At 45.5% G+C, this 21,079-nt stretch overlaps 2 protein-coding genes and 1 long non-coding RNA gene across 4 annotated transcripts in view; 1 reads left to right on the forward strand and 2 right to left on the reverse strand.

The window, feature by feature from the left end:
- On the reverse strand, positions 1 to 8,658 carry BPIFA3 (BPI fold containing family A member 3). Its single transcript, XM_019458788.2, has 7 exons — positions 8,311 to 8,658; positions 5,254 to 5,404; positions 3,313 to 3,420; positions 2,533 to 2,682; positions 1,202 to 1,286; positions 719 to 782; positions 1 to 222 (listed from the first exon to the last, which is right to left on the reverse strand). The coding sequence occupies exons 1-7, from the start codon at positions 8,423 to 8,425 to the stop codon at positions 188 to 190; spliced, it is 708 nt and encodes a 235-aa protein (XP_019314333.1). The 5' UTR covers positions 8,426 to 8,658; the 3' UTR covers positions 1 to 187.
- LOC109272557 (vomeromodulin-like) overlaps positions 1 to 21,079 on the reverse strand; it is a 286,851-nt gene that overhangs the window by 111,669 nt on the left and 154,103 nt on the right. The window lies entirely within an intron of this gene.
- Positions 7,764 to 21,079, forward strand: part of LOC109272564 (uncharacterized) — a 27,552-nt gene continuing 14,236 nt past the window's right edge. The window contains exon 1 of one of the 2 annotated variants that reach the window (XR_008417743.1): positions 7,764 to 8,244. This is a non-coding gene — a long non-coding RNA (uncharacterized LOC109272564). Of the gene's footprint in view, positions 8,245 to 8,607; positions 8,766 to 21,079 lie in introns of those variants that run through there. The other variant, XR_002082512.2, reaches the window with a different exon arrangement.

The following is a 21,079-nucleotide window of genomic DNA, read 5'->3' on the forward strand; positions in this document are numbered from 1 at the left end:
TACCCTTCAGAGCTAGAGTTTATTAGGGACAGGACAGGACTCTGCAGGGCCTGTGGTAAAGGATTTTGGGGCCGTGGAAGCCCCACTCTGAGGGAGGCTTAAGATCTCAACATGTGGAATCTCCTTCTGATTATCAGTAGGTAGCTGGAGGACACTCCAAGTCTGGCACATGGAAGCTTGGCTGGACTCACAGTTGGTTGAATTTATGAGCAACAGCCTGTTCTGTAAGGAGAAGAGACAAGATCAGTCACCAGGGTGACTGCCTGTTCAACCCCCGAATGGGACTCCCATCCATCCAAGCTGACCAAGGGCCAGTGCCTGAGGCATTTGCGTTAAAACTCTTTCCAAATGGTACGTAGTTAGGCACTTCTTGTTGGCTTCCTGGGGACTGTGTCTGTCTACAGATGGAGGGTGGTCTCAGGTATGGGGTGGGGCCAGCGGTCCCTGAAGGACTGAGTGGAGATCTTGGGAGGAGTTACAGTTTCTGGTGGTCTGGAGATTCTGGTGACTTGGCAGGGCCCAGTCTTCTTGGTAGGGGTGCCCTCTGCTGTCCTAGCTCTCTCGGGAGACCGTAACGGTCATTATCATATGGTCACCTCTAAGTGTCCTCAGGGCACATGGAGACACCCCCCAGCAGGCCTCCCTGGGAGCTCCCCGCTGGGCGCCTCTCTACTTGCCCACCCTGAGTCCTCCTCCCTGGACAGATGCAGACACTCACCCATGAGGCTTTTTAACAGTTTCACGTCCAACTGTCTGAGGATTTCGCTGATCAGAGGACACACCTGGGCCACCAGCATAGAGACAAGGGTCAGGCTGGGGGCTAGGAGAAGAAAGCTAGAGAGCCTGTGGCTGGAGCCTTAGACTCCACTGGATTTCCACAAGGAATTTCCACTGGATTTCCACAAGCTCCCTTGTGCTGAGCGCCAACTAGAGGCCACGCACAGCACTTAGAAGTGTGCCTGAATCCTCATGACGACTCCATGAGATGGGGACTGTGATGGTTCCCATGCTACAGATGGGGAAACTGAGGTGTGGGGAGGCTAAGTCACTTGCGAAGGACACACAGCCAGTAGATGACAAAACTGAGATTTTTCAGGTTCTGAAGCCCAAGATTTGAAACTCTTTTCTGAATTGCCAATATATACGTCCTGACCCTCAGACTCAAAGATACCCAAGGGGAAAATATTTTTCTCAAACTTACCTGACTTTCTACCAGGTGCGGGGTCACTTTTACCAGGTTCTCCCTGAAGTGGCGGAGAAAATGTTTCATCTTTGGTGAGATATCTCTGGAAAGAGAGGTAGATGTGTAGAACAGAACAGATAAATCTCTGCAGTCCCAGTGCTGGGACTGACTGCTTGAGTACACCCTACACAGACATTTAATCATCGGCCAGCCCTCTACAAGAAGCATCACTGTTAGCAGTAGTTGAGGGGGCAACACAGAGAGGTGATGTGACTTGCCCAAGGTCACACAGCTAGTAGGTGCTGACTGGATTAGAACCAGGTCAGGAGAGCACCAGAGTTCAGTCCTTCCCCTGCACTGTCCTAGCCATGAATGCCCTGCATGATTTAGGCATTCAGTGAATGTCTGATGAATAAATGAATGAACACCCGCTGACGACCTGGTTGCTTTCAGCATTCTGGAATTACAGGGAGAAGTCACACCCACATATTGCCCTCAAGGGACTCATAGTCTGCTGAGGTTGACAGAGTTGGTCAGCCAGTATATATAGGTCTATTATACACTCTATTAAAGATGCACCATATAAATAGCTCTATTTTTTTTTTTTTCTCTGTCTGGTTCCCTACTGTATGGCTAACATCAAGTATGCCATGTCTGGCACCTAGTAAGTTCTCAGTAAATATTTGTTGGATGAATACGTGATGAGGAGGAGTTCTTGAGAGAAGGGAAGGGCATTCCAGGTGAAAGGATCAGCATGTGCAAAGGCAGGGAGGTATGCAAATATATGGTATGTTGATGGAGAGGTGGGGCCTTCATTGACACGAGAGGGCAAAGGGCTGCAGAGTGGGGCAGGCGAGAGCACGAGGAGGGCCCTGACTGACATCTAGGAGTCTGCTCTTCATTCAGAGGGCTTTGGAGAACACCTGGAGGGTTTGGAGCAGGGGCACATTTCTGTGCTAGAAAGTTATTTCTGCTGCAGGGGCAGAATGCAGTGAAGGAGGTGAGGTCTGAGTCAGGGAGTGTCAGAGTGGCTCCTGCAGGGATCCAGGAAGTGGTCTATGAGCGGGAGCAGTGGCTGAGGGATGGAGAGAGAGGGAGCAAGCAGGGGCTGCCAGAAGGTCATTGATGGGAGCCAGGGAGGATGGGCTGCGGGGTGTGGGGAAAGAGGAAGGGTCCCTCCTGGAGGGTGGCCGCGCCATCACTGGGATGCTGGTTCAGGAAGAGAAGTCGATCCTAGGGAAATGGTGAGATCTATTTTGGGCTCACCCAGGAGGTGGTGGAGACATGTGGTCGCACCTAGGGGGGGTTGGGAAGGGGCCCGGCCTTGGGGAGGGCAGCTGGGACCTTACTCAGTTAGAACTGTTGTGTAGATGCTGCTTTGCTCCACACAACAACTGCCTATCACCAGATCCCTCCGGCCAAATTCGTCTTTCTCCAGGCAGAACTCCATAACGAGGTTCATGCATACGTGTATCTTTATGATCTTGTTATTGAAGGACCTGGGGACAAGAGAGAGGAGGAGAAGAGAAAGGGCCAGGGACGGAGGAGGAGGTGGAACAGCCAACACCAAGAGAAGAGTGACCCTTTCAACAACTTTTTCAACAACTACTCCTGCAGCCGGCGACAAAGGAGAAAATGCTGTCAGAGTGGCTTCTGAAAATTCTTTAACTCGACCGGCTTAGGGGCCTTTGGAAATTCAGAAGTTGAGAGTTAGTCTTATTAAAAAAAATCTTTACCGTTTAGCTGTGCCCTCCCTTTTCTTGGGGGCAGCTGATGTTAAAGGATAGTCTGACAGACGGAGGGAGGGGTGATGATAGAAATAAAATGTTTCTCTCTTTTCTTTCGAATCAGTGTCATGAACTCACATAGGTTTAAATGAGCAAATGACCTGCCTCCACCAACCAGGAATTGCCATCCACATTTCAGCTGAAGAAACCAAGGCTCAGAGTTGTGAGTTGACTTGCCCCAGGTCACACAGCAAGTGAGTTCAGAAACCAGGATTTGAACCAGGTTGGAGTCAGAAAGATCTGGGTTCCTTAGGTTGCCAAATTCCACCCTTCCCCCACCAGCTCCCAGATTCCCGCTGGGGAGGAACAGCGCCCCACCACCCCTGCTGCGGTATGACTCACAGTCTCAAGTCAATGTCAAATTCAAGTGAGATGTTGGCCGAGAACCACTCCTTGTGGAAAGACATCCGGATCCCACCATAGTCCAGCTGAATGTTGGTGACGTTGGCGCTACACAAGGAGAGAGCAGAGGCCCTTCAAGGGTAAGGAAATCTGGACATCAGGACCTTAGGCTGACAAACAGTGGGCTTTGGAGTCAGATCCTTTTAAAGATGGTTGGAGGGCAAGAGCCACCTGTAGGAGCCCTGGCCTGCAAGCTGTCCCTGAGGGCCCTCAACAGTTCCACACAACAAATGTGTACGACCCACAGCCAACTGCAGATCCAAATCCTGGGACTGTTCTCAGACCCAGCAGCTGCCTCCCAGCACAGGGCCCTGCTGTCTGTCCAGGTGCCCAGGCCCAAGGCCTGGAAGCCGCCTCTGCCTTCCCTCCATCTCTCACCTTAACCTTCAACTCATCTGTGAATCACACTGGCTCTGCTTACAAAATACACCTGGGATCTGGCAACTTCTCATTACTTCTGTCCCTTTCCTCTGGTCCAGGTCACCATCACTTCTTGTCTGGAGATGCTCTAGTTTCTCTCTGAGTTCCTTGCCATGAACTGGGCCTCTCTACGAACTCTTCTCCACACGACAGCCGATAGGCAGCCCTGTTACTTAACATTCTGCCTGGGTTTCTCACTGCTCTTGGAATAAAACCCCAACTCCATACCATGGCCTCTAAGACCTGCAGAGTCTGACCCCACCTGCCTCCACAGCCACATCTTCTACCCACCCCCCCCACCCCCGCCTTGCTCACCCACCACACAGGACTTTTTCTCTTCTTCTGACACACCGGTCTCTTTCCTTCCTCAGGGCCTTTGCACTTACTGCCATATCCTTCATGTCACTTGCTTCCTTCTCTTCATTCTTCCTAAGGATTATCTCTTGAGAAAGGTCTTCCTGATCAGCCCTTCACTGTCACCCCTTACCTTGCTGAAGTTGTCTTCCTAACATGTCCATCTCCCTGAAATTAGCTATTTCCTTTTGTGCCTCATCTCACTAACTAGGATGTAGGATCCAAAAAGGCAGTGACCATGTGTCTTGTTTATGGCCATATTGCAAGCACCCAGCCCAGGTCCTGGTACATGGTAGGTGCTCAATGAATTCTTGTAACAACTAGGAAGGGAATGAAAGAAGGGAGGTGGTTGTGGACACACATCAGGGGAAACCCTGCTGGGTCCTTACAATGGTGAGAGTGAGGGACTGAATCAGGGAGACGGGGGCTCAGGGGCCCAGCCAGCTGGAACCACAGTGGAGCGGCTGGGAGCCTGGGAGGCTGAGGAGGCCGCGTCCCTCGAGAGGAAGGAGGGAAACTGTAGGTGAGCAGCCCAGGCCGGCTCTGCTGGGTTAATCAGAGGGCCTGCTGCCTCTGCATCCACTATGTGGGGCAGAGAAGGCTCCCAGCTCCCGAGGCAGGGACGGTTATTATGCCCATTTCACTGATGAGGGCTTAAGGCTGCAGCTCAGAGACCTCAAACACCTTGCCAAGAGTCACACAGCCGTCAACAGTAGAGTGGGGTTCAAATGTCTGACTCTAGACCTGGGTTCCTTTGGCACCCCAGATGTTTGTCCAGGCTGTGCTCTGGGTACCCACGTTATAGATGAGGCTGGAGTGGTCCCACAATTTCCCTAAGGTTGGTGGCAGCCCCAGGATTTAAACGCAGAAGCTTTTATTCCTGAAACTTTGCTTTCATTATCCTGCTTTAATTATGCTCCCTCCCCAGTGGTTCCTCATAGTGCCCTCCCCTCCCCCACCCCGTTCCTTGTATTGGACCTTTTATCCCCTCCTTCCAATCTTCCTTCTTTCCCTCTTCACAGCCTTGTGCTTTCATCCCCTCGGCTCTGCCCTCTGACCCAGAGTTTTCTAGAGTCCCAGGGCCAGGGCCAGGGTTCAGGGCCTCACCTGCTTTCTTGCTGTTGCTGGAGGCTCATGCTGCTGATTAGCCAGCCCACCATCCCTGGGGCCATCTGCCCCGAGGCATTCAGACTTTCCATGAGGCGGATGTTCTGGATTCGGCCCTCTGCATTGTGCTTCATGAGGCCCTGGGCAATAACTGGAAATGGACAAGGGACCAGTGACACTGCAAGTCAAGGGGCCTACGTTGCAGGCTGGGGCGTCCACTTCTTGCTGAGTGATCGGTGCTTGTCACCCTCCAACTCCACTCTCCACACTGAAACCCATACTCCTCATCTGGGAACCTGTGCTTTGCAGGGTTGATGGGACACACATGCAGTGGGTCTGACAGATGATAGTAGTTGAAAGTTCGCCCAGTGTTCTATCTCTGAATCTGGAACAGAGAACCTGACGCACGGGATGTACATCACAGCAAATGTTGGTTGAAGAGAAAAATAGGTGGGTAAATAAGAAGAGAATAAATGTAATCTCTCCCACACTGTGTCCAGAACAAGCTGCAGGACTATGTGGAGCTACCAGCAGAAAAGAATGAATTCCAAAAAGGAAGGGGATTTTAAAAGTGCTGGGCATGCTTCAGTCCTGCCTATCAGCGCTAGACCCTCCTGCCCCGGATTGGGCCCAGCTCTGATGAACCTCAGAGGGTACACAGGACACATTTATTTCACTTGCTTGACCCTCCCTGTGGTCAGAACCCACACTGCAGAGCAGCAGAAACCATGGTTCCACCTCACTCTCCTCCCTCCAGCTCCCAGACCCCCTTTCAGTATCCCATGTTTCTGTTGTCGCCTGCAAAGAGAAAGCGTGTTTGGAGTCATAGATCTGGGTTCAAATCCTGGGTCTGTCACCTTCCTGAGTCCTGATTTCCTCACTGGTATAACAGAGGCAGTAATAATACCCATCTCACAGGATTCTTGTAAGGAATATTGAGATAATTTATCCAAACAAGAATATTATTGAGCATCTATTGGGTATCAGGCCTTGCGGTACATAATAAAGACACAAACCAGTTTTCTGTCTAATAAGAGAGACATACATTGACCACACAGTTTCAAAGATAGAGTGATAGTATAGGTATGCCTAGAACTCTTATCAGTTCTGGGTTAATGATGATGGCAACACTTGGAAATTTGTGACCAGTACACATTAGTAGTCACCAGTCCAATATCCATCCATCCATCCATCTGTCCATCCTCCATCTAGCCATCTGTCCAATATCCACCCATCTATTCATCTATCCATCCTCCCATTCATCTATCCTATCATTCTCATCTGAACCTTGTTCAGATTCATGCTCTCTCTCCAATTCCTGATCCAGATTAAAGCCTTTAATTAACTGAACCATCATTGCCTGGTAACTCTTTCAGGTTTAAAGTGGGCATATCACCCAAGTTGGCCCTATCAATCAGACTAAACAGAAGATCTTATGTTTCATGTTAGAGGGGAAGTTTCTTTCCTTGTCTCCTATTGGAAGGGAGCAAGGCAGGCTGTAGCTCTGATGGCCACTGGCCACCATTTTCCTACCACACTGGGAACTAGTGGCCTGAGGATGAAACTATGCTGATAGCAGAGCTAAAAAAAAAAAAAAAAAAAAAAAAAAAAAAAAAAAAATTGGACAAAATCCAGGTCTGAATGGCACCTTTGAGTTGCTGATTGAATCATACCTGGAGCTTGTCCTACCTATGATTTTTGGTTCTGTGACATTTTTTTCATTGTTTCGGCCATATTGAGTTGGGTTTTCTATTATGTGCAGCTAAATACTCTGATAGGAGAGGTGGTTATAGTGATAAATATATTCACAGTTGAAAAAGCACTTGGCATGTGCTTTCCTTTGTTTAAATCTCAAAAGCAGCCCCATGAAATACCATTCTAACTGCACCCATTGTAACCATGACGATGCCTAGGCCCACAAATACACGTGGTATATATTTCCTAATGTAATGAAATGGATACATTTGTGGCAATCCATAAAATACCAAGTTGTGATGAGGGAAATGGGAAATACTGATTATCTAGAACCATTAGGAAATAGAAATAGTAGTTGAAGATTTCATTCCCCAAAAGTTTTTGATCTGGATGGTTTTGGGGAAGAGTTTCACCGAACTCTGTAAAGAGATAATTGTGAAAGAAAACAGAAAAAGAAGATGCAAAATTCATTTTATGAAGCTAGTACAACTTGCCTAGCTTCAAGAAAAGCACCAGGAAAGAAAGTTACACAACACTTTCATGTATGAAAACTTTGCTAACATCCTGTAAAATTATTAGCTAATAAATCAGATAGCTAGTAGTACATTAGCTCTCTATAACTACATTACATTACATTATAAAGTATATTTTTAGTATGATACATTATAATACATTCTATTACACTATAAAAAATAGTACAGGATAAATATATCATTATGGTAAATTATAAAAAATATCATATTTATTCCAGAAATGGGTATATCCCAGAGAAATTCTTCCACAGCTCCTAACAGGAACACATGCGTGAGCACATGAATAAGGATGTTCATCTCACTGTAGTTTAAAACAGTGGGGAGTTAGAGACAAGTCAACTGTCCATCCCTAGGGAAATGGCCGCCTGATGGTGAAGTGGATGAATCTCATGGACTTGTAAGTACCAGCCTGAAGCAACAGATGTCAACAGCACAGCATCCAGTGAAAGCAATAAAGAACAACAGGATCTACATGGCAGTACCATTTATGCAAATCAAAACACTGCACGTTTTATAAGGACATGAGCATATGTAAACAAATATTAAACACACCGCAGGGCCTGCCAAGGAAGAGGGGATGGGAGTGAGAATAAGAGGTAAAGGGGAAAATGACAAAATAAAACACAAGAGGACCTTCATAGTAACAATGATGTGCTATGAACTGGCATATGATCAACTGAACCTCAGTTTTCTGTACTTAAAGGTCTAAGAGAAAAAGGAAGAAAAGAGGATGACTGACCCGAGGTCACCCAGCAAGTCAGTGGTGGGACCCAGATGACGCCTCCCCCACCCACCCTGTGACAGTAGGCAGAGCATGGGTTGAACTTACTTCTTGCCAGAGCTGGTTTGCTGTCCACATGGGCTTTGGCCAGGCCCTGCTTGTGCAGTGCTGAGGGCAAAGACAGCAAGCTGAGGAGAACTAGGAGCCTCCAGATTGGGCACATCTCAGGTTCTGGGACTTGTGGGTGTCAAGAAGGGTCAGAAGGTACCCAGATGGGTGGCTGTGGGGGTGGCTGCCTGAATGAGTGGACTCATGGTTTCCTGTGGAAAGATGACACCAGAGTTATCCCTGAGCATGCCGTGGGGAGGTGTTGTGATGGGCTCTGGCAGCTGCCACTGGGATTTGCTCCCATGGTGAGGGCAGAAGGTGGAACCCTGTGGGGAGGGCCAGAGATCCAGAGGGGGACCTTGTTGCTTGGATACGCCCAGGAGAGCCCACTGTTGGGTCATCCAGCAGGAGTTGTCTCCCAGACCCTGCGCAGGCTGGATGTTGGGGATTCTACAGTAAGCGAATGAATGAATGAGTGACTGAGGATGACTAATTTCAGGCTCTCCAATTGGACTAGGACTTATTTTAGTGTTTATTTATTAATTTTGAGAGAGAGAGAGAGAGAGAGAGAGAGTGAGTGAGCATGAGTGGGGGAGGGGCAGAGAGAGAGAGTCCTAAGCAGGCTCGGCACTGTCAGTGCAGAGCCAGAGACGGGGCTTGATCCCATGAACTGTGAGATAATGACCTGAGCTGAAGTCAAGAGTCAGATGCTTAACCAACTGAATCACCCAGGCTCCCCTGGACTAGAACTTTCTCAAGGGCAAGATTATTCACAATGCCTACCATGATGCTTGCTTGCTAGGAATTAAGTGTTAACGAATGTTTGTTGAGTGACTGAATGACTAAATACATGAATGAGTGAGAATGGCTGATCTTTAAACCCCCTACCAAGTTATAAAGGCAGGGTGTGAGTCCAATGCCTCCCATGTTTACCGCATGGTAGTTACTAATGTTTGTTAAATGATAAGAATGAATGAATGATTGGATGGATAGATGGTTTATGGATAAGATTTATAGGAGAAGGACAGAGAGCCTCTCTCTTATTTCATTGTTCTGAAGTTGGGAGTCAGAGAGAATTCAGCACAAATCCTCCTGTCCTCAACATCTCAAGAAATGGCACCATAATCCATCCAGTTGCTCTGGCCCCAGCCCTTGGAGTCCCTCTTAACTCATCTTTCCTCATAACCCACTATCCATCTGTCCTGTCAACACTTCCAGAATCTGACCACGTCTAATAACTCCTTCTCAGCCACCATTACATTGGCCTGGATTATCGCATGGGGATCCCTACCTGATTTCGTGGCTTTTTTCCTTGCCCACCCACAATGTGTTTTGCACACAGCAGCTTGCCTAACCATTTCAAGACATTAATCAGATCACAGCCCTCCTCTGCTCAAAACTTCTAAAGCTTCCCACTGCTCACAGAGCAAATGTCAAACTCCATGCAATGCCTCCCAGGTCCTGCAGGGTCCCCTGGTGTTTGTTCTCTCTGACCTTACCTGTTAACACTCTGTCCCTCATCTGCTCCCACTCCTGGCAACCACACAGGCCTGGGGGGGGGGGGCATGGTCTGGGTCCCACAATTCAGCTGCTGTGAAATCCCAGGACAAAGGTACTCTTGACTTCCCATGCTCCGCAACCCCCCCCCCCCCCCCAAGAATGTTCAGGGTCCTTTGCAAATCTCATGAAGCCCTGGGGCCATCCTTGGGCACTTCACATCCAGTTTTGTAAGAGATCATAACTAAAGCATTCGTTCAGGGTGATGGCTTTCCGGAATTGATGTCCTCTTGCAGGGCTCACACTCCCCTTGGGGATGTTTGTAGAATATCAGTTACCTCAAAATGTACTTTTCCAGTCTTCCTGATCTTGTGTAACCAGTTGGGATTTTGTTATTTTTTTGTCAAGAAAATTGGAGAACAGTGGGCACCGTTGGGAGGAACAAACCTGTTGTCCTTGGCTCTTTGAAGGTCTGAACTTGGGAGTGGGGAGGGCTGTCAGTCCTGCCCCATTGCAGGATGTGGTGCTCAGGGCCACTGAGTCTAAAGAAATGAGCAGGTGAAGGGTGTAGACTTTCCAAGCCTGGTGCATGAGGAGGGAGCAGAAAGGCACCGCTCTGGGACGAGCCCTGGATTTCCTTGTCCTCATGGTGCTCCCATACCTGGCGGGGTGTGGCGGGTGGGGACACCAGACAAGTGGGGAGGGGGGTTATCAGAGAAACGACCTCCCTGAGGAGACAGAGTGGAATTCAAGGGAAAGCCTACAAGTTAGCTGGTGTCGTGTTTCCTCTTCCCCCACCGCCTGCCTTCCTGCCCCAGGCAGCTACCTCTAGGGACGGTGCTGCTGACATTTATTTGGTGGGCCTCATTCACTGTGCTAAGCCTGCTCCATGTGTGATCTCATTCCACACGTGAGGGGTTGGGGACATAGAGAAACCCAGAGGCCTACAGAGCTCTGGGCTGGGACCAGGACGAGCTGCCACCCGGCAGGCTCTCTGGCTCTCTGTCCCTGCCCAGAGGAGTAAGAGGTTTCCTTTGGAAGGTGGAGCTGCTGGCTGCCCCAAACCTCAGCTAGTAGCCCTTTCCTTTACTATTTCAAATAACTTGCTTTAGAACAAGCTGCTTTACCTTTTTGGGGGGCATTTTCAAAATGTGATGACAACTTTGTCCAGAAAAAATAATGTAAAAACTGGTTAAAAAATGTTGCTGATAGTAGCAGGATTTCCATCACCCTCTTAAGCCGTGACCGTTGACACAAGTTAAAACCCCTGCTCTCCTGGTAACTGGCTTTCAAGGAGTTTGACTTGGATAAAATTTATTTATTCAGTCAGCCATTACTTCCTGTGGGCCTACAATGTGCCAGGCACTGTGCTTGGCTCTAGGCAATAACAGACACACAGCTTCTCTAGAGACTTATAGTCTGGGGAGAGAATCAGAATAAGACAAAATAAACAATACATGGAATAATTACAAATTGTATACCAAGGGGGGAAATTTGGGTGAGATTGAGAATAGGAGGGAGGCCACTTTGAGCAATGAGTAGGGAAGGTCTCTCTCAAGAAGGTGACATTTGAGCTGAGTCCAGAAGGAGACAGAGCCTGCATTGGGTGTAGACGGAGGAACGACACATTTGGCAGATAGTACTGTAAGGTCAAAGGGCCTGAGATGGGAAAGGGCTCAGCAGATTGGAGGAACAAAGGAAAATGGGTGTGGCTGGGTCTACTGGGTTAGAAATTGGTGCCCAGGTACCCAGGCTCATGTCCATGGCTCTAGGGAGGGGGTGTCCAGCATGACAAGGAGGCAGGAGTTTCCCCTGGTTGAACCAAGGGCCAAGCAGGCTTTTGCACGTGAGCGCCCTCCTATAGCTGGGTAAAGACATCCCCCTCCCTGCCAACTCCAGACTCCTCCCACAGCTGCTCTCTGGGCTCAAAGGCAGCTCCAGGTCCCCAGCCAAAGGCAGAATTCCTGAAACTCCAGGGGGCAGTAGAATGGGTGGAAGCAGAATGGTGGAAGTTTCCTGTACCTAACGAAGCAAGGTGGACTGGTTTGGTTTATTTTTTGGGAATCACTCTTCTGTGGAATGGAATTCACTGTTCATGTAGGCATTCATTTATTCCACTTTTTGTAGAAATATATATTTTTAACATTCATTGAGGTCTACGACTGGAACTTTAACCCAAAGACAAATTTACTTGAAAAGGATGTGGAAGGTAGGCAGGGAGTGTGGTGCCATCTGAATGGAACATCGGGATTGCAAAAGGATGATGAGGATGTCTCTTCTGGGTTCTGGAGTGGGGCGAAGTAGGGAAGGTGGAAAAGCTGGTGTTTCTGGTGCATTGCAGTGCTTTTGAGAGGACAAATGGGACTTGTAAAAATGCAGATTCCTGGGCCACCCCTGAGCAATTGAGTCAGCCTCTGGAGGTGGGACCTGGGAATAAGCTTCTGGGAGATTCTGCTGTACATGGTGCCTGAGAACCACTGAGCTGAAATAAGAATGATGATGCCAGATAACATTTGCTGAGAGCTGACTGTGCTCAAGGGGCAGTCGAAGTGCTTTCCTTTAATCGCTTCTTTAATCCCCCTCACAGCCCTCTGAGGTAGGTACTGTTGTGATTAGCCCCCCTTTGCAGAGGCACAGAGAAGTTGGGTCAGATCCCTGAAGTCACCAGCCAGGGCAGGTGGGGCTGGGGCAGGAGCGAGGCAACCAGACCCACAGAAGGGAGATCAGAGGAGCTGTCGCTCATTCCTCCTGTGCCTCCCCCTCCCACACCCCACTCTGCTCCCCAACACGATCCCACGGCCCTCACAGGCATTGCAAGGAGAGGCAGGAGGAACAGCAGCAGACTCCTATTTTGCCCCTACTCTGCGCCAGGCTCTGCTCTAGGCTTTTGGTAGCTTAATCTCATGAATCCCATAGCCCTGGAGGGTTGTGTTGTTATTGCCCCACCTCCCAGATGCAGAGCCTGAGGCACAGAGAGATGGACTCACTTGCCCGGGGACACGCACTGGTGAGTGTGGAGCCAGGATTCAAAGCCAGGCTGTCTGGCTCTGTAGGCTCTGTCTTGTCTCTGATAAATTCGCCCACAGCCCTTGCCCTTCAGCCTGGTGAGCCTGCCCCGGTCAGCCTGTCTTGTCCAGTGGCATTTCCTCTGGCATTCTACAGAGGCCACAGATGACTCCATGGGACACGCATGACAACTGTCAAAGATTGCCAGTGAGCTGGAGTTGACCTACCAGAGGGAGTGAAGACTGCAGGTCTCACCAAAACCATGAAGGCTCTGAACCACTAGGGGGCAGGAACTGGCCCCGTGAAGCCCGGGGTCCTACCCAGTGGAGATGTTCTCAGGAGGAAAGGAGGGAGGCAGGCCATTCACAGTGACCAGCTATTCAGAGGCACGCCTGCCTTAAAAGTCAGCCAGTGGGGAGGAGGAAATGGGCTTCAGTCCTTCTTAAAGTGCACATCCAACCTCAGTATCCATTGTAAGAAACTTGAACAGAAGGAGTGAACTAAAAACAAAGCAAGCAGAAGCAAGGAAGTGATAAAGGTTAGAATGGAAATTAATGAAATAAAAAAAACATTAGAGAAAATCAGTGAAATCAGAAGCTGTTTCTTCCAGAAGATTAATACAACTGATAAAACTCTAATCAGGTAGATTCGGAAAAAGAGAGAGAAGATGCAAATGACCAGCATCAGGAATGAGAGGAATGACAGCATTCCAGACTTCACAGGTATTAAAAGGAAATAGGAAATATTATGAATAACTTTATCTCAACTGATACTACAACATTTGGAGATGTGAATTGTGAGAACAGCAAAGGAAATTGGAAAAGAGGGAGGCATATATTTCCTAAGACTTTCCTGCAGTCCTGCTGGACCAGCTGACTGGGGTCTGGGGTCTCTTTGGACCAGTTGTGATGGAAGGCCAATCCTGTTTACTTTATACATCTCTGCACTGTGTGTTTTCATTTTCATCTGTTTGTTTTTCCTTTTTTCCTCCATTCACCACACACTCACCACACCGAGCTCCTTGTGTTGAATGAAACCTCTGAGTCAAGATCAGTTGAATTTTTTTTTCTTGCTGCTTTTAGGAACTTTTTTTTTTTAAAATAAATAGTGATACACTCTAGAGGGTTTATAAGAGGTTTTAGGTTTATACATACACACACATATATATGTATACATATATACACATACATATATATGTATACACACACACATATATAAGTATATATATATTTGGGTTCATTCAGGAAAACTGAACTTGGAAAAGCACAAACTACTAAAGCTTCTCAAGAAGAAATAAATACGGGAATGCAAGCTGGTGCAGCCACTCTGGAAAACAGTATGGAATTTCTCAAAAAACTAAAAATAGAACTACTCTACGACCCAGCAATTTCACTACTAGGCATTTATCCAGGGGATACAGGTGTGCTGTTTCAAAGGGACACATGCACCCCCATGTTTATAGCAGCACTATCAACAATAGCCAAAGAATGGAAAGAGCCCAAATGTCCATAGATGGATGAATAGATAAAGAAGATTGGCATATATATACAATGGAGTATTACTCGGTAACCAAAAAGAATGAAATCTTGCCATTTGCAACTACGTGGATGGAACTAGAGGGTATGCTGCTAAGCGGAATTAGTCAGAGAAAGACAAATATCATATGACTTCACTCATATGAGGACTTTAAGAGACAAACAGATTAACATAAGGTAAGGGAAACAAAAATAATATTAAAAACAGGGAGGGGGACAAAACAGAAGAGACTCATAAATCCGGAGAACAAACTGAGGGTTACTGGACAGGTTGTGGGAGGGGGGATGGGCTAAATGGGTAAGGGGTACTAAGGAATCTACTTCTGAAATCATTGTTGCACTATATGCTAACTAATTTGCATGGAAATTTTAAAAAATAAAAAAAGTTAAAAAAAAAAAGAAAAAAAAAGAAGAAGAAATAAATAACCCGAGAAGCCCTGTATCTATTAAAGATATTGAATTTGTGGATAAAAACCTTAGGACACAGAAAACTCTAGGCCGAGATTGCTCCATACCAAACACCACATTATACCCAGCTATTCCAGAAAATTGAAGAGGAGGGCATACTTATTAAGTCCTTCTACGAAGGCAGCCTTACCCTAATACCAAACACAGACTAAGATCAATTCTACAGACCAACATTTGTTATGAACATAGAGACAGAAATCCTCAATAACATATTAGTGATTTCAACAGATTTAAATGTATAGAAAGGGTAATACATCATGACTATGTGGGGCTTTATCTCAAGAAATCAAGGTTGGTTTAACATTTGACAATCAATGTAATACATCATATTACAAACTTGATAGATCAGATTTCATGTAGTCAATGAAGGATATCTAAGGTTGCATGGTTATTTGATATCCCATGCTAAGGTATTCATCTCTACCAGGACTCAGTAGCAAGACAGGAGCTATTTTTCAAAGTTAAAGCAGTTATCTGCAGACTAGAATAGGGCATTTATCCAAAGCCCTAGAGATCTGTGCTGTGTTTCTCCTATTAGAGCTGCCAGTACATCCATAAACATCCTCACTTGCCATAGATACTTTGAAAGTATAATTGGTTCTGCCTAGGTCATAAGGACAAAGTGGTAGAGAAGTTTGCACTTGCTTGCTGGAAAGCCTTTTCTTGCTCTGATTCCTACTCAGACTGGTCCCTTAAGAGTTACTCAGTAAATGCATCAGAATAATACTTTTAATTATGGTATATATTACCTTAAAAGTTTAAAAAAAATTAAAATGGCCAGTGAAACTTTGTGTCGTTTTGTAAGAATAAGCATTGCCATGGCACAACAATTTATTTTTAATCTTGGAAGGGATATCCTGGCATGCTCCAAACCATTGTACTTGCAGAAACTTCATCAAAGTGGTGGGAATGTGAGCTTTTATGAGATTGCATCTCATCTTCTTGCTTGTGTGTATTTTACTGATGCCTTTAAATTCTTGCTAATTCCTACTCCTCAAGTTTATCAGCATAATGTTAATAATGTATTGGACATATGTGATGCTCTGTGATGTCAATATGACCAAGATTTTTGTAAACTATATTATGGTAGAGAGCAGGATTGCTGAATAGCACTGAGAAAAACTATGAAGGTGTGCTGATAGCCCTGCCAGGTAAGGCAAGCCAATTCTGATGGCCCCTACATCTTGGAATAGAAGGAAAAATGTTTTCAAGGGCAACAGTGAATCCCAGGTGTCAGAGGCTGGATTGACTTTAAAGACAGTGAACAGTCTTGTTAAATGAGGATGGGATAAGTATTGTGAGTTTTTTTTTTTTTTTCTAGTGTGTCCAATTGGTTAGGCTACAGTCTCCAGTTATTTAATCAGATGCTAACCTAGGTGTTTCTCTGAAGGGAGTTTTCAGTCCATAATGAAATGACTTAATGTAAGGGAGAGTATCCTAGATAATGCAGGTAGGATTAATTCAGTTAGTTGAGAGGACTTAAAAGCAATACTGAGGGCAGAGAAGGAGAAAGGGGGAGAGAGAGAGAGAGAGAAGAGGGAAGAGGAGGAGGAGGAAGGGAAAAAGAAGGAATATTTCCTGTGGGCAGCAGCTTCAGTGCTTGACTTTCCTTTCCTGAAAACTTGACCTATGGATTTTGGTCTGGCTTAGTCAACCCCCATACTCATGTAAGTCGATTCCTTCTCATCCCTCTCTTTGTCTCTCTCTCTCTGCATTAATCCTGATTGATACAAGTATCAGCATCTTTTTGACTCTCAAACTAAAACGATGGTCTCTGTCTCTCCAGTTTCCCAGTGGTGTAGTATTGCTTTGGTTTATTATCCTGTTACAAGAGAAAGCTCCAGGAGTTTCCACTTGGCCTTTCCTCTCCCGAAAGCTCTCCCTCCATGGATCACAGAGCCAAGTGGGGATTCTGCCAGTTGCTAATTATTTCTATTCCAATTAGACATTAAAGAATTGGAGAAATAATCACAGACTGGGTCTGTGTAATTATCAGGCCCATTCTGAATCAAACTTATGCCCAAACTCCACTTATCATTTGACAAACACAAACCTGCTTTGCTGGACCATAAAGGTATTTTGGGTTCCTGGAAAATAGCATAAATTCAGAGATCCAGTATCTCGTATCCCCAAAAGTTCCGGGTATTTTTCCCCAGTGCACTATGATTCTACTAAATGTCAACAGGCCAGTTTGGGAAATACTTGAAGGAAGATTTACAGCATATGCTGTGGCAATATTCCAGGATCCCTTGCCTCCCCTTCAATCAAGGGGTTCTTGATTCTGAACTGGCTTTTAACTGCAAATTGGGTGAAAGGCTCTGACTTTCAATTTTGGCAACCCAAGTCAAGTTTCTGGATTCCAAACCGGGAGATCCTCTTAATTAACATTTAGCAGGTGAACGATTTCCTTTCTAGGAAAACTGTGATCAATTAGCAATTGCCAAATATTCTGATTACCAATTCATCCTTGCTACCCATTACAATAAGCATGCCCTCTTGTTTCTGCCAGTTAAGCTCCACCACTTGCTCTCTGTTACTTGTATATCTCACTGTCCCCCATTGAAATCAGGGAATCCTTTTCAATGGCAGCATCTCCCAGATGTGGTGGCTCCCAGAAAACAGCCACCACAGATCTTTTCAAGGATGTGGGTACCCTTAACTAATGTAATTTTCAATATCTTAGTGAAGAGATTGTCCTTTGGACCCTCTCAGGAGATGTAATTTGGGACATATGTGTTGGCAAAAGATCAATCCACTCCAACAGTCCAATCTCCCCAAGCCTTTAGATTAGTTACTTATATTGTACCTAGAAAGTTCTCAACCTTATTCAATGAAGGCCATTTTTTAAATGTTTTATTTTATATTAGAGAGAGAGAGAGAGAGAGAGAGAGAGAGAGAGAGAGAGAGAGAATCAGAAGCAGACTCCAGGCTCCCAGCTGTCAGCACAGAGCCTGATGCGGGGCTTGAACTCATGAGCAGTGAGATATGACCTGAGCCGAAGTCAGACACTAAATCAACTTAGCAACCTAGTCGCCCCGAATGAAGATCATTATTGAGTTCAATTTCCAATAACCAACACGGTAAACTATCAAAGCTATTTTTAACTATGTGATCTAATATTAGACCCGGAATCTTTGATAAAAGCACTCATCAATTAATTAGGAACAACCCAGTGTTATATTCTATCTTCCTTGGTCTAACATATTTAGAATCAATTGCTATACATATTCCTCATGTCTGCTGATATAAATTGGCAAAAAAGGTAATTATTTTGAGTATATAAGTTATTTTATCCTCTATTCTTGCTCCCCTGGAGCATGCTGAGGTTTGAACCTAGTTATGGGTCTAGTGACAACAAAGGGTGGTTGGGATGAGTTTTAAAGATCTTGGAGGAGAAACCCCATGGAACTGGGAAACAGACTTCTGAGGAAGGGACTCTTGTTGGCTGGTGCAGTATTTTGAGGAACATAGTAAAGCTGGTTTGGAAGCATTAAACAAACAAACAGACAGACAGACAAACAACTTGTACACTGAATCCACCTTTCCCTGATTGGGTGAAAAACCATTGCTGGGTGATGGTTAGAGGAACAGGAAGCAAACAGAAGAGAGGAGATTTCTTTTCTCCTCTCTCAGCCTTGCAATCTCCCTCTAGTAAAGGATACTAATAAGGAGCAAGCCAGTAAAAAAGATAGGTGGTTTTCAGAGTCCCAGACCCAGCATTGCAAATCAGAGTACAGAAAGATAGATTTGTAACCAAGAGCTGAAAGCTTAATAAAAACACAATTTATTTAAGAGCAAATGATGTAATGTATGTACGCACAGAAGAGTGCCAGGCATGAATCAAGGTAGTGATAAGGGAAAAAAAAAAAAGGAGCAGAAGCAGGTGGGAAGTAGATTGGAGTGATCATCCAAAATTAATTTGTAATGACTTGAGGAACATGAACACTGAATAAGGGTTCACTGGTGTTGTCCATGAAGGAAGTTATAAATGACCTAAAGTAAGTTATTTTGAGTTGGGGAAATAAGCCAGATTATCCAAAATTGAGCACTAGATAAAGGTGAGAAGTTTGAAAGAATGAATAGCAATATGTCTCTTGAGAAGTTTGGTGATATAGGGAAGAAAAATGGAGTTACCAGGGCCAAGATATGTTTTCTTCCATAAGCCACAACTTTGTAGGTTGCCTGAAGGACTTACTGGATAAGACCAAAATTCTCACTTCACAGTGGAGAGATTGTGGCCCAAAAAGGGGAGCTACCTAAGGTCACAGAATCTTCCAGAAAACACCTCAGACAAGACAGGAAGACTTATTCCTTAGTTTTTGGGAATCTCCAGACCAGAGTGTTGAAGTATTTCTGATATAAAGATTAAATTAACCTAGGCATCCTCCTCCACTGTGCAAATTTTTGTCATCACGATCAGACCCACCACCATCTCTGGCTATCTGTGCCCCTGTCCACATTGCACTATGGAGGCAGGACGGCCCACAGCTCAGAGCTGCAAAAAAAATTTTTATTGTGAAGATATTACAGGGAATCAGCACATGGATTCTGGTGAGAAGTTACAGGGAAATAGCCTCCATACCCAGAGAAGTAGGGATCCTTGAGTCCAGGGTGGGTAATGAAATTCCAGGTAGCAGCTGAATAATCAACATGAACATCTAGGATCATCGCCATACAGGTGATGGTCTGAAGTGTGGAGGATATTCCAAAGAGATCAGCAAGCAGTACCTGATTCTGTGTGAGATAATCAAGATATTAGTCAATTGCATACTTTCCTTTTTTTGAGAGAAGGGGAAGGGCAGAGGGAGAGGATCTCAAGCAGGGTCCTCGCTGTCAGCGCAGAGCCCCATGGGGGAGGTGGGTGGAGCTTGAACCCACTAACCATCAGATCATGACCTTAGCTGAAATCAAGAGTTGAATGCTTACTCTACTGAGACACCCAGGCGCCTTTTTTCTACCCCCTTTTAAGGAGGCTGTAAACCAGAGCTGAGAGCCTCTTCTCCCGGATCTCACTGGTACTGCTGTCTACTCTCCATGGTGCTGAACCATATTCCAGTCTGGACATCCATCCACTGCCTATCCCTGGATAAAAAAATTTGCTGTGTTCCCTGTGCTCTCTCTCGTCAGATAAGATGAATCTTCCTTCTCACCTTGCCTTACTTCATGACACAAGGATGTAATATATTGTCAGATGTCCTGCTTGATCAAAAGATATATTTCTTACTTTTAGTATTGACAGCATAGTCACATTTACAAAATACTTTCTAGGTTGAACCAAATATGTCTGTCGACTGAATATAACATGGGGGCACAGTTGGAGCTGCTGTGTTAGATGGCAGCCTAGATGTTTTTGTGGGTACAAATGAAATGCTCTAGGCTTTTCAAAGTTTTGCAACTGGCAGCAAGTTAGTCAGAACTGCACTGTCCAATATGGCAGCCACTAGCCATACATGGATGTTGAGTACTTCAGTTGCAGCTAGTCCAAATTGAAATGTGTTATAATTATGAAATACACACCAGATATCAAAGAATTAGCACAAAAAAGGAATGTAAAACATTTCATTGATAATAATCTGTTTCCTTTTCCTGTAAAAATTTCATCTCTAGAAAACTCTAAGCTACATGTGTGTTTTGTGTTATATTTCTATTTGGACAAGATTACTTTAGAATCTTACATAACTAAGCTATCAGCCCAAAGACATAGATTCCATTATGGTATTGGCCATTCAGTTTTTTATGCCCCCTTTCATGGATTTCACCTTCTTCTCGGTGGCTCACTCCATCATGTGAACCTTTATTTTTAGAAAGCATATGTATAGTTCACTATACACTTCTCCTTGGCCCTCAGAGGAGGATGCCTCCATCCTCCATGACTCCTATGACCAGTCACCTAAAGCTTCTTCCCATTGTTTAGAGCATCAGGTTCTTTCCTACTCCTGTATATTTGCACATCATGTATCCTCTTCTTTTAATGCATTTTCCCATAAAAAAACTCTCAACCATTCTTCAACATCAAGTTTAAATGCTGTGTCCTCTGTGAAGTCTTCTTGGAAGTCCTCAGGCAGTGCTACTGGATCTTGCCTCCTTACTTCCAGAGAACTCCAACCAGAACACCTTACTGCATATGAAATTGCCTATTTATTTGTCTTATCCTTTACTAGACTTGGGACTCTTGAAGTCAGGTACAAGTCTAATTCATTTTTTGTAATCCTGGCACCTGGGATAAAACAAGGAATAGAAAAAGTCCTTGCTGGGGTGCCTGG

This window comes from Panthera pardus, unplaced genomic scaffold, assembly GCF_024362965.1.
Source record: "Panthera pardus isolate Hobbes unplaced genomic scaffold, ASM2436296v1 HiC_scaffold_25, whole genome shotgun sequence".
In the NCBI taxonomy this organism is placed as follows: Eukaryota; Metazoa; Chordata; class Mammalia; order Carnivora; family Felidae; genus Panthera; species Panthera pardus.